This window comes from Leptinotarsa decemlineata, unplaced genomic scaffold, assembly GCF_025532065.1.
Source record: "Leptinotarsa decemlineata unplaced genomic scaffold, Ldec_3_MD MMD2_tig00078346_RagTag_RagTag, whole genome shotgun sequence".
In the NCBI taxonomy this organism is placed as follows: Eukaryota; Metazoa; Arthropoda; class Insecta; order Coleoptera; family Chrysomelidae; genus Leptinotarsa; species Leptinotarsa decemlineata.
In genome coordinates, this window is record NW_027412724.1 from 4,196,189 (window position 1) to 4,209,963 (window position 13,775).

At 34.4% G+C, this 13,775-nt stretch overlaps 1 protein-coding gene across 1 annotated transcript in view; it reads right to left on the minus strand.

Moving 5' to 3' along the window:
• The window catches only part of CBP (sarcoplasmic calcium-binding protein), a 37,105-nt gene extending 28,524 nt beyond the window's left edge, over nt 1-8,581 (minus strand). Inside the window, exon 1 of the mRNA XM_074185661.1 lies at nt 8,335-8,581. Coding sequence (XP_074041762.1) covers nt 8,335-8,439 — 105 coding nt within the window. The 5' untranslated portion in view covers nt 8,440-8,581. The remainder of the gene's footprint in view (nt 1-8,334) is intronic.
• Between the last annotated feature and the right edge of the window lie 5,194 nt (nt 8,582-13,775).

Sequence of the window (13,775 nt, forward strand, 5' to 3'; positions counted from 1 at the left end):
ACCTCATCAAGTTGATTTGAGGAAAATTGAAACAGAATGTAATAGAGTTAATTAAAGAAGAAGTATGTAATATTACCGAAGAAGACTGGCAGAAAAGGAATAAAAAAGTAATTTTAGTTGAAAAAGACTATATGGAGATTGGACACTTCCATATTAATGTTGGAAATAAATTCATTATTGTTTTAAATTACGACAGTGATAGTGAAACAGAGAATATGGAAGATGAATTATCAGAAGCATTCGAAGAAAGTCAGTGTAAGTAGTATTCAGAAGTACTTTCCTGTTATTTGAATCCCTACTTTCTCACTTACCTATATCAACGAATTATTTATTATATATATTATTGTGATTCTTATATAATCAGAAATGATTATTGAATAACGAAATTAGTTAGCTCCTTAACTATATTAATGAAGGAAGGTAGGTTGCACTATATCGTTTACTTGAACTATACTAATTTATGAACTTATCGATGCAATTTTAGATGAGTTGAATGCTGAATGAATCTTTTTTAACCATCTGTTCATATACCGCCTGGTTCTTTTCGTTAGAGTTGAATTATGCTCCCTAACTATAAAATTCGTGTTATCTGCATACTGATCGATTTGTTTAAAATTTGTGAAAGTATTTTATCACGTCTTTGACATACATTAAAAAGAGTATAGGCCTCGCTATGAACCCTGATGGACACTGTTTGCACAACCCATAAATATGGAATTTAATGTCGCGGGAATTTACCATTTGCTCATTTTTATTCCAAAAGTGTTGTTTCCATCTATATTTCAAAAAGTTCGTTAGCTAACTAGTTCAGTATGTAGGTATAAATCTGTGAAATTTTTAGATACGAACACATACAGATTTGATGAATTGAGTAAGACTTTGACAGTGAGGTTCTGCTATATTTTTCATTTTTCGGAAATTTTGATCTTAGCCAAATTCTTGCATTATCAAACAAGAAATCTCCTCAGGCGCTTTCAAGTTTTGGAGATTTTTCATTTCATTTCTGTCGCAGGGGAATGGGTTAGAAGCTTCTAGAAGATATGCTGAAATGTATCCTCAACCTCAGCATCCTTCACATAGAATATTTGCCCGACTTCATCAACGATTACGAGAATATGGTTCATTCGACAAAAGAACGCAGGATTGTGGTCGCCATCGAGAAGTACGAACACCACAGCTTGAGGAAGCAGTACTTAATTTGATTGAAGAACAACCTACCACCAGTACTAGAAAGATTACTTTCCAGCTAAATGTTGAACATATGACGGTATTTTGAATTTTAAAAGAACAACGAGTACAGGCACTGTTACCGCGAGACTTTCCGAACCGTCTTGAATTTTGCAATTGGATGCTGGAAATGATTAGAAGAAATTGTGACTTTCTGGAGACGATAGAATTCACAGACGAATGTAGTTTTTCTCGGGACAAGATTATTAATTTTCATAATCACCACATATGGGGTGACGAAAACCCTTACGCTATCGTCGAAACTAACGTGTGGCTCGGAGTTATTGGAGATGATTTAATTGGGCCTCATTTTCTACCTCCTCTATTAAATGGTGAGGAATACGTTCAATTTTCAAGAGAAGTGCATCCAGTACTGCTGGAGGAAGTTCCTTTGGGCGTCAGAAGGGATATGTTTTTTATGCATAATGGGGCTCCCGCCCATTTCAGTCAAGTAGCTCGTCAGCATTTAACTGAAACATATGCAAATCAGTGGATAGGTCGAGGAGGACCACAGAACTGACCCGCTCGATCCCCGGATCTCAATCCTCTCGATTTCTCTATTTGGGGCCATTTACAGCATTTAGTTTATCGTACTCCTGTTCGCGATGTAGAGGACTTAAGAAACCGCATCATCGATGCGTGCAGGGTAATCAGAGAGACTCCAGGAATATTTGAGCGAATACGTGGCTCAATGCGCCGACGTCTAGACGCTTGCGTAATGTCTGAAGGTAGACATATTGAACATTTACTATGATTTCTACATGTTGTATGTTTTGTTATTAATAAATTAGTTTTGTTTATTACCCTTTAATGCATCTACTAACTACAAAATAACAATAAATACAGTTCGCATTCATGACGATGTATCTCTGTAGTTGTTCGTAAAATAATTTTTTGCTGCGAACTGGTTTATTTTGGGCAAAAAATCCAAGGGACATTTTTTATTTACAATGAAACAGGCTATCGGAAATACATTTTTAAATGGTGAACAAATAATAACACAAAAAGTTACATTGGAAATAAATTTTAGGGGTTTCGTTTTCCACCCCTTACAACCATGGGGTAAACCAAATAAATTACTGTCTAAGTGTCTTTTTGGTAGTACAAAACGTCAGGTTAATTTCAATATTGTAACTTTTTCAGTACTTGTGAAAAAATTGATATACAAATTTTATGTACCCCCTTTAAGAGGCTGTATCTTAACAAGGGATGCTCCAATGAAGTTTCTTTATATGAAAGATCCTATCTTTTTTTCGATGAGGAATCACCTCCTCAAATGTTTTACACTTATTCCGTTACACCCTATATTATAGTAAAACCCAGTAGCCCTGGCACGACTCAATAATATTGATCAATAAAGTATTAGGCGGCCCTTAAATGGCAAATAACTATATACCACCTGGGCCTCGTTTTACGAATGACAAACGTTTCATTTCACCATAAGGCATTATAACCCACACATGACGATCCTTCGATAAAAATCGAACTGCTTTGTTTTTCTTGAATAATATCGCTATTAATATTATTATTTCGAAATACTCCTTACACGTTTGATATATTGAAAAAAAACCGATATTGTGCAAGGGGCGTTTGATGGATGTACCTTATGTAGCTCACCTTGCATGAAGATTGTTATGTTCGTAAGTTGAATGACCTTGAAATAAAATCGGTTATACTAACTGTCTTGAATTTTATAGATCTTGATTGGTCACATACCTCAGCAGCGAAGGTGGCGAATTTATCGAGTTTAACTTCATCGTGAAAAAAATAAAATTCATATTTCTTGGTTTCTCTCGAATTCGACAGGTGTTTTCAAACTAACAATATCCTAAGTGTCGAGTCTGATAAAATTGTTCTGAAGGAGGGGGTCCAATCTGTAATGGAAGTGTAACGCAGAATTACTGCCATAGTAATAAGTCTGCGTTAAAAGGTTCCTCCAAACCATTTGTAAATGAATATCCTGGGGTTATATACTTCCCCCAAATACTTTCTTACGAGTACTGGGGTTATATACTTTTTCCCAAATACCTTCTTATGTGAAAGTGAAGGACTTGGATTCAATATATAGAGAATGGTGATTCTAATAAGCCCCTATAGAAATCAATGTTCAATATCAATATTCGATGCCAACTATATTCTAGAACCATGATGTAACCGTACTTTCAAGAGCCTCACGTGATCAAATGTAGATAAAATAAATGACAAATACCCGTGAGAATGAATTTTCGGGAAGTAAACAGAACATCTCAATAATTGTTTGATATACCAACGTGCTCCCCTCGATAAAGTCCTTTCCGGACTAATAATTGAATAATTTTATTTAATTCATATATTGTTATCAAGCACTTATTTAAAATTTATGTATTCATTTGTTATTTTCTTTTTTGACATAATATGTATTCACTTGTTATTTTCTTTTTTTCACATATGTTCATATACTTTGTATATGAATATATGTGAGATTGTATTTATGAAGATGTATCTGTTTTTATGACTTACCTTGGCACAAGTTTCCCTTCTCAAGGTTATTATTAGTATATTTAGAAGTTTGTTTATTATTTTCGATGTATATAGGTATCATAAAATGTCATGAATGAACTTATATTATTATTATTATTATTATTGATATTTATGAAGATTCAATTAAATATCATAGTCTGCACTAAATTTTATTTCATAATTTGAATTTTTCTCGAAATCTTTTGAAAGGGCTGATTACAAAGGCACTGAATTCCGAGTTTCAAGTCGGACTTTAAAAAAATTTGGAGTTTATCAAATTATGAATGTATTATTATTATTAGTAATTAGATAAGCCGATCTCAATCTATTGAATACTATCGAATTCTAACTCTGAACTAGGGACACCGTTGTAACTGATAGTATTTAGTCATAAAGTGTTTTTTTTTCAGAAAGTGAATCTTTGATAAAACTGGTGCTGTCGAAACATGATCTAAGTTATGAATTATTTTTTTTTCTTGCTGAATGATAATGTGTAAGTGAACCTATACCAAAATCGTATAGTTCAAATCATTTTTGGAAATTTTCCTCGATAAAGTATTCCGACAAACAGTGATTATCCTCAACTAGGTTAAATGAGAGTCCAAATAAGTAATGATAAAACAATCCGCCGAAATATATTTGTCAAAGCTTCTCTAGTCAGTAGATAACAGCCTTAATCGGCAGGAGTAAAAAACCTTGAAGCGAAAGCAGTGAGTTGGGTATTCATCACATTCGCCACATGTGATGATATTCTTGCAACAACTTGGGAACTTGTATCACATGCAAGTTGCAATGATAATTATGGATACATGAGTATTTAGTTACTGGCAATTTCTTCTTTTTAGTTTGGTGAAGGCTGCAGCGCATTCTTTACCGGCCATTTGAATCTAACGTCAATATTCAGCAGGTGACTAACAGGAGAAGTATATTCAGTTTATGAACGGAATCGAAAGATTGCTGGTGAAAATAAATCCTCAGATTCAAATTTTGTAATAGTTGACATAGTAAAAAAGAGTGAGGTAATCCAGATCCCACTGAACATACAAGCAACACGCATCAAAGTTAGGGTTTTATGATTGCAAATATTATTTATAATATATTGGACACCTTACTGTCGATCTCGTGAAAAATATCATCACTCTGATTTGAATTTGTTGAGTACTTATTGAATGTGTATGGTATTAGATCTTGATCTACTAATTCTTGAACAGACATTTGAAGGTGAATGATTTCTATTCATGCGATAATGAGATTGAGATAGTTGATTTTATCAATATTAACGTTTCAATGATAATGCAGATGTTTTCTGGACATCAGTTTTCTAAGGTTCGTGAAAATGTCTTTGATAATTTTAACATTGGACTGGAGAAGTTGTGCCCAAATTCTATCATTAGTTGATATTGTTGATAGTAAATAAATATTGATGACAAGGAATTGAGGCATTCGTCCTTTAATGAGTAACAATTATGAAAAATTTGTATTATTTAAATTGACGTCACCGTAAATGTAATTTGGGGTTATAATTTGAAAACGATTCTGCCTTGGTGTCAAAATTTTGGAAGCTAGGTAATAATCTGATTTTCTATCATCACTTTATGTATTTCTTTTCAATTGATTCTAAGAATTATAACTGAGAAAAAAATTCTTAAATCTCGTGAATTTGGCATTTTATTACGACTTTGAACTTTTAAATGTAACAGAGTGTAACAACATCAAATTGTCCATATTCAACCGGTTTTCGTGAGTGTGGGTGACTAGTTCAAGTTTATTGAAAACTGGAAATCAACCTCGACCTATAACATTTTTATAGTATATTGAACATTAAACGTAGAAGTACAAACCGAGCAATTCAAAAAAAGGTAAACAATTTATGATCAATAAACATTAATTTCTTAGCAAGAAAATTATGTAGTGAATATGAGATTACATTGGTAATTGACTTTATACAAAAAACTCACTTTTTTACTTGTATATCGTAATTTCGCATAGAGAGATGGCATTTCGAATTTAGATAGGAATGAGAGTTTGAAATCGAAGAAATTAGTTTGGAGTTGAAATTACGAATTTTTATTAGAGTCATTTGTTTGAAGTCCAAATTATTGAAATTACTTAAGTTGGCTAACTTTTACCTTAGGTTCTTTAGGCTTTCTTTGTTAAAATATTAACTTTGCCAATAATGTGGCAGGTCTGAGATCTTGGACTACAACGTTACTTTAATTCATAGAATGAACCTGAATTGGATTATGCAGGCCTGCAGAATACTGCAGGCCACGTTTTTTTGAGTCAGTGAATTGTAACTAAGACTTTCCACACTCAATTATACATTTTGTGGATAGTTTGTGTTTTTTCATTTTTATTTTATGGTATATAGGTTTTGTTTCACTATTTGTTTTGATTCTCAAAAGTCGAAAACAACTACATTGCTTTCATAAGACATCCTTCAAGGATAGGTAGGTACATGTCTACGAACATATCTATAATATATCTACGGATAATTGTTCACTGATATTCTCAAAGGATGTTTTAATGACCTTCTCGAAGGTCTGAAGGTTCTGAAGGTCCATTAGAAGTTCATCGTATATCCACAATATTTAGCATGAATTTTCGTATATCAAGTTATTGAGGAACTTTTCGAAAATAGCAAAACTAATGATGCCATAATTTGCCGCCATTTTGTTGCAAAAAAATGTTTCCTTCCTTTTTTTAAAATACTTCCTTATATTGCTAACCTGTCAAGTTAGCGATAAAACATTTTTATTATCAAGTTTATCAAAATAATTATTAGAACAATAGCCTGCGCTAATTATTAACTAATCAGTTGCTGCACTTGAATTTGCTGTTCCTAGTGTAGTTTATCACATTAATTTTAGGACTTGTGTTTTATAATTCAGAATTTGATTTGAAACCAAAATAATTCATAAATAATTATTATCTGTTGTTTTTTCTGGACTTCGTTAAAATTTTCTCACAGTATCCGGACCACATCCAAAACTACTTGCTGACCTCTGGAACCCTGGATTAGTTAGGAGAAAAAAATTTTTTTTTTCGTTAAAAAAATACATGTTGTCTCGTCTAACTTGACGTCAAGTTAGCAAAACACGATGTAATTTTTTTAACAAAAAAAAAAAAATGTTTCATCACAACTAATTACAGACAAATGAGAGCAAACTAATGGTCCAGACAAAGTTCTGAAAAACTCAATAACGAAGCCGTGAACCCTTAACTTGATGTCATGTGACGACATATCGTGTATTTTTTCAAACAGACAGAAAAGAAAACATTTTTCCCCACAACTATTAGTGACCAATTAGAACAAACTAATGATGAATCTAGTCAAAGTTCTGAAAAATTCGATGATAATAACAAAGTTGTATCATTAACTTGACGTCAAGTTAGCGAGATACAATGTATTTTTTAGACAAAAAGAAAATAAAATATTTTTCTTCGCAAATAATAAGGGAATTATTATAATAAGCTAATAGTCTAGTCAAAGTTCTGGAAAAGTCAATAGTGAAAATATTATATGGTTAACTTTACGTCAAGTTAGCGTGATACCATGTATTTTTAAAACAAAATGGAAAGAACATTTCCTCCACAAAACTAATGGTCTAGTAAAAGTTCTGAAAAACTCGATGATAAAAAAGTTATATCACTAACTTGGCTTCAAGTTAGCAATATATTTTTTCAAACAAAAAGAAAGTTGAAATATTTTTCCTGCTTATAATTACCAAATAATTGGAGCAAACTGACAGCCTAGTCAAAGTTCTGAAAACCTCGATAAAAAAAAGTTGTATCGCTAACTTGACATCAAGTTAGCGAGACACCATATATTTTTTTAAACAAAAAGAAAATAAAGCATTTTTCTCGCAAATATATGCGAACAATCAGAGCAAATTAATGGTCTAGTCAATGTTTTGAAAAAACTCGATAATAAAAAAGTTGTATCGCTAACTTGACGTCAAGTCAACTAATTAGCAAAAAAATAGCGGAAAATTGTGGAATTATTAGTTTTGCATATTTCGACAAATGCCTTGCCAACTTGATATATATGATGTTCGTGAATTTACATTCAAAATTACTTGAAATATTCGTCAATTTTTTCCTTATTTCTAAAATATCATTGTGGGCCACATATTCGCAAGATCATGCACGTCAGACGATCATAACATGTTTATTCCAACGGAGCAGAAGCCAAAGCCGGGTTACTGGCAGCTGTTGTGTGCGTTTTGAATTCGAATTTTGAATTAATTTACACATTGATTGCGACGATAACAAAGTCTAAAAGAATATTTCGTTTGGAGCTCTAATAACCGAATGTCATCAACTAAACAGTATATTTTGGTGTTCATAACAAGATAAACAATTTCAAGGAAAATAAAATTTCAAGGTGTCGCTTCCAATACAAAAATTCCTGAAAAAGCTTTTGTATGGAAACTGATTTCGATAATATAATTTGGCATAACAGTTAAAAATGTGATCGTCAATATATTAATTGAAAATAACAAATGAGTAATTTAAAATTATTTAATAAAGAGAATAGGTATCGTGTAAAGAAAATATAATCAAACAACTTTTAAATGCAAGAAAGTAATGAAAAATAAATCTTACCACACTCCTGCTGGTTTCTATTTTGGCATTTCTTAAAACATTTTCTGCAAATACACCTTTATTGAGAGCGTTCCTGGCACAATTTCTGAATATTGAGAAAGCCATTTCAAACTAGTGTTTTCAACTGTTAACGGAATAAATACACTTATCAGCCGCAGACGAATCAAATTTAACTGTTCTTCAGCGCACTCTGTAACATTCAACAGGTCAAACTCTTGCTCGCCACATCGAATGTTCATAAATAAGCGGAAGGTTTATTGTGCCGTTTTATAGTACATTTTGTCTTTGTCTTTCTCATAGAACTTTCTGGTCTTTTAGTGATTGGGGTAGAGTAAGAGTAGCGCGCGCTGATAGGCACGTTCTTTTTTGTCTACCCGTAGTATGTTATCGAATGATAAACATTAATAATAAGAATAATAACTTTAATTTTTGTGAAAACATGTTCATGAAACGGATTAAACGCGAAACCAAGAGTCATGAGTTAATAAGGAATAATCACGGTTATAGGTACATGCTCTATATTTCTACAGAGCGACAAATGGAGATGAATTTCGAAACCGTCTTCTTTACATAAAGAATAGCATCGTTGCTTTCGCCAATAATCTCTCGAAATAGAAAAAAGGATTTCAGAAACAAATTCAGTTATCTTTTCATAATTGGCAACTATGATCATGGAATCAGTAATGTGCCAATTGTGATTGAAAATATCTGGATGTTGGAATCAAGTCTTGGTGTTCAGACAATATTTGGAAAGGGTTACATTTACGCTGTTTTGGTTATTGTTGTTTCGGGTCCAGTAGACCTTAATAACCGAAAATTTCTCTTAGTGATGTTCGCATTCAGTTATGCCGTAGTTTACGGCACAAATTATCCTTTTTCCTTTTAACTTTTAAAAACCTAACATTGACATTACGACAACACTATAGTTATAGTACCCCAGTATCACTATTTATTCATGATGCTTCACAATATTTTGTGAAATAGTTTCAAGAGAAATAGTAAAAAGCAGTAGATTTCATTTAAATATACAAAAAATGAGGCAAATCTCAACTTTGCATCAACTGTCATCAATGTTTATTAGTCCTATTTCGATTTTGTAGAAAAACACACATTTAATATGGCGCCACTTCAAAGAAACGTACATTATAAAAGCTTAAAATGTTTTATGTACAGTGTGACCCACTTGAAAGCGGGACACCTCCCTAAAATTTGCATCTTTTTTCCGATATCGAAGAACTTTATTTTGAATTGTAGAGCTCAAAAACCTGTACTTGGGACCAAATATCATTTTCTTACAAAACCAAAGCCTGTTGCGAATATTTTTATACGTTCAAATAAAAGAAATCGTATCAGCGATTTTTTAAGTAAAATTTTAAAATTATCATTAGACTGGGCACCCTCTCAAATGGTGCATTAGTTCGGACTTCCATTGTCTAATATTATATAAATTGATTATAAATCCCTGAAAGAGTCTGTAAAAATTAAAAAGAAATTAGCTGAAAAAAAAACAATTATATCAAGAAAAAAACTTCACTGTGAAGTAATTTGGTTTGGAATCTTTTAATTTTCATCTTATGTTAATAGTTCAATTTTTTTTGGTTGTTGCTTGTATTTCATTCCATTGTAATTTCAGTTTTTTTTTGCTTAATATAATTGTTTTCTTTCAGCTAATCTCTTTTAAATTTTTTACAGATTCTTTCAGGAATTTAATATCAATTTATATCATATTAGACAATGGAATTCCGAATTAATGAAATGCACCACGATGAAACATTGTCAACCACCTTTGGTGTTATACCAAATTTTATCAAAACATTTTCAATATTAATAATTCTGTGGTCGAATCAAGATTTTTTATGAATCTGATGCACTAAAAAGTAAAATAAACATCGAGTAGTCGTTGACAACTATGTGGCAAATTAAATAAACGAATGAATATATTCATTCTGATCAATTAATCATTGGACAAATTAAACAATTGAGAAACAATATTCAACAAATCATTCTAGACAGAAATAGGAATGAACGTTCATCAATTTTTTGTTGTCATACCTTATCATACCTTCTTCTAATATTCAATATAGCTTTCTCAGTTGTTCTGTTGTAATTTCTGCACAAGCTGCAGATATTTTGATGCGTAGTTTTTCTACTGACTGCGATCTAGACTTGTAAACTTTTTTGCTTCACAATACTCCTAAGAAAAAATTTAGCGGTGTCAGGTCCGGTGATCTTGGCGACCACTCAATGTAAGGACTATTTCGACCTATGCATCGATTTCTATAATTATTATTCAGCCATTCTCTTACAATAACTACATTATTTACAGAAGGCATATCTTATTGAAACAAAACTCATTTTCCAAAAAGTCTAAAAATAGAATTCCATTCAGATTACTTTCTAAGCAACACGGACCTATGATCTCATCATGAATTATTTTACACCACACATTTATTTTACGGAAATATTGCCTTTTGCGTTCATAACCCAATTAGGATTATCCGCAGACCAGTACCTTGAATTTTGGGACGAGACTACTCCATTTGTAGTGAATCACTAAACAAAATTATTTTCAAGAAGTTTATGCAACCATTCAAATATTTTCCTTGAGCCCACAAATAGAATTGTAACTTTCTTTCTTCATCTCCCGGTTCCAGAGTGTGTTAAATTTTTGGCCTGAATGGTTTCAATTTATTTTTTACAAGGCTTCTCATGATTTATATTCTCACGGTTTGGATTGTTTCTGTTTTTAAGCATGCCTCGATACACAACCTATTTCGTTAAAAACAGAATTTATACGGTTCACCGTACTGTTGCTCACTAGAAGTTTATCAGTATGTCTGTTATGAAATTCTTTGGCAGCTTCTCTTGCCAAAAGGGCATTATCTCCGACAAGGCGCACAAGTTCAATTTTATCTGGCACACTTAGTTCCCATGGCGAATTACTAATTTCTACCGCTTTATAAAATATTTTTCTTTCTAATCGGGCATAATCTGACGTTACTCTTTCAATGCAGTTTTTGGCAGCAGCAATAATAATCAACAATAATCTTTTGTTTCCAGTGCCAAATGAAAAGAGAGAGATTTTGCATATCCGCACAATGTTTCACGGCCAACTCACCAAGATTTAGAAACCATTTAAGAGGTGTGCAGTTAACATACTATCATGATACAATGTGAATGTTGATTCGACTACAGAGTTATTAATAATGTAACGAATTAAAGAATTATCTGTCTTAAACAAATTCATTTTTAACAATATTTCACTATCACAACTAATTTATATACAACACTTATACAACTAACGTTTAATTTATCTTCACAGTTCGAATTCTTTATTGAAACACACGATTCACTTTTTAGATACAGACTGCCATCTCGGAACGGGAAGCCGGCTTATATATTGGCAACGACCGTGCTAGATTTCTCTAGTTGTCGGTAGTAGCCTAGACTGTTCTCGGCGACTTGTCGAGTTCATTCCTTTCGCGATGAGTCATGTGTTTATTTGCTGGCTGAGATATCCGTCAGGGCCGGCTTTAGATTCGTTACATTGCCCCCTTCTTAAAGAAGTTCCGCCCCGAAATGTCATCCTTGGCGTGTGTCGATACCTGCAGGATTCCCCATATCTGCACTGTGAAGTTCGATGGAAGTAACACTCCACAGTCTTCATGCTCGGTCGTGGAAGATGGTTACCGCACAGCAAAATCTTGATGCCGCTGGATCTAAAGATCGTGTCCAACATGCTTCTCTCAATCCTCCAGTCGAGCCTGTCGAGCCCAGAGGCTAATTTCCGAATTGCCAAGTCCACGAGATTCTGGTCGAGCATCGAGTCCCTCAGTCTGGTAAGACTCCTCTAGACATCTTCATATGACGGTTTGTCTCGAGAATGCTTTTTGGTCACCAAGTAGAAAACGTTTCTCTGACCCTTCTTCAACTGTAGCACTCGTCCGAGTTCAGGATTCTGTTCTTGTAATGTTTGGAGCTGACCGAATTTATTGTTGAATACCAAAGCGATACCCTTGGACATTTGGAGATCCTCTGCCACGCAGTGAGCTAGTGCGTAATCAACTGAAACCTTGAAAAGGTCTCGTGGCTCTTCTCGAGTTACCCCATGTACGACCTTCTGTCCGTTCGAGTATAAGGACATGAATTTCTGGAACGTCATTTCATTCTCATGTGATCTGAGGGCGCGAACTTGGTCGTGATTGCCAGCATAAGGAGCCAATCTTTCCTCGAGGTGGCTTATGGATTCGGTAGACGAGGTCATTAATCTTTTTCATGATTTTGTACGGACCCTCCCACGAGTTCCGCAACTTCGGTGATAAACCAGGGCGTTGCTTAGGATTGTACAGCCAAACTAGGTCACCGATTTCGAATCCTCCAGCATTCGCCTTTATGTCATAGGCCTTCTTCGTCCTATCGCTGGCACTCCAGATGTTCAGACGGACTCGTTCATGGATGTTGTCCATTCTCTGCCGAAGCTTTCTGACATATAGTCTTCTCCCGCAGTGTCTTGTTTTAGTGGCGTTCCAAATTTCAGGTCGCAAGGAAGCCGCAGCTCTCGTCCTATTATAATACTGGCAGGGCCTCGGGATTTTTGAACTGCTGAAGCCATTTAAGAGCCGCATGGTTCGTTCTCAACAGAAATATTCTTCCATACACGTATTTGTAGAAATGTTCCACACCTTTGACAACGGCCAACAGCTCTCGCCTGGTGACACAATAATTGCGCTCTGGTTTACTGAGCGTTTTGCTGAAGTAGCCAATAACTTTCTCCTGTCCATCCTGGAGGGATAGCTCAAAACAGGAGCGTTGATCAAATTTCTTTACAACTTCTTGGCATTCCTCAAACCACTGCAACTGGATCTGTCATCCTGTGAGTTGGGTCAATGGTTTGGCGATGTTGGCAAACCCCAACACGTACCTGCGGTAGTAGGTGCATGAACCAAGGAAGCTCCGAAGTTGATGTATGTCTTTTGGAATGGGCCAATCCTCAACTGCTTTAATCTTTTGTTCGTCCACTGCCACTCCTTCCCCAGAGACAACGTGGCCAAGGTAACGGACTTCTTTCTGGAACAGATGGCATTTCTTGGGACTAAGTTTCAATCCAGAACTCCTCAGACGCATGAATACTTCCTCCAGATTTTTTAAGTGATCGTCAAACGATTTTTCGACCACGATTATATCGTCGAGATACACTAGACACGTCTTCCGTGAGAGCCCCTTGAGAATCGTCTCCATCAATCTCTCGAAGGTCGCTGGAGCATTACAAAGCCCGAATGGCATAACCGTGAACTGCCACAATCCTGAGCCGATGGTGAAAACAGTCTTTTCTCGATCTTCTGGGGCCAATTCAACTTGCCAATATCCACTCTTCAAATTCAAAGTCGAGAAAATTGTGGAGCCGGCTAGCGTGTCTAGGGTGTCGTCGATTCTTGGAAGAG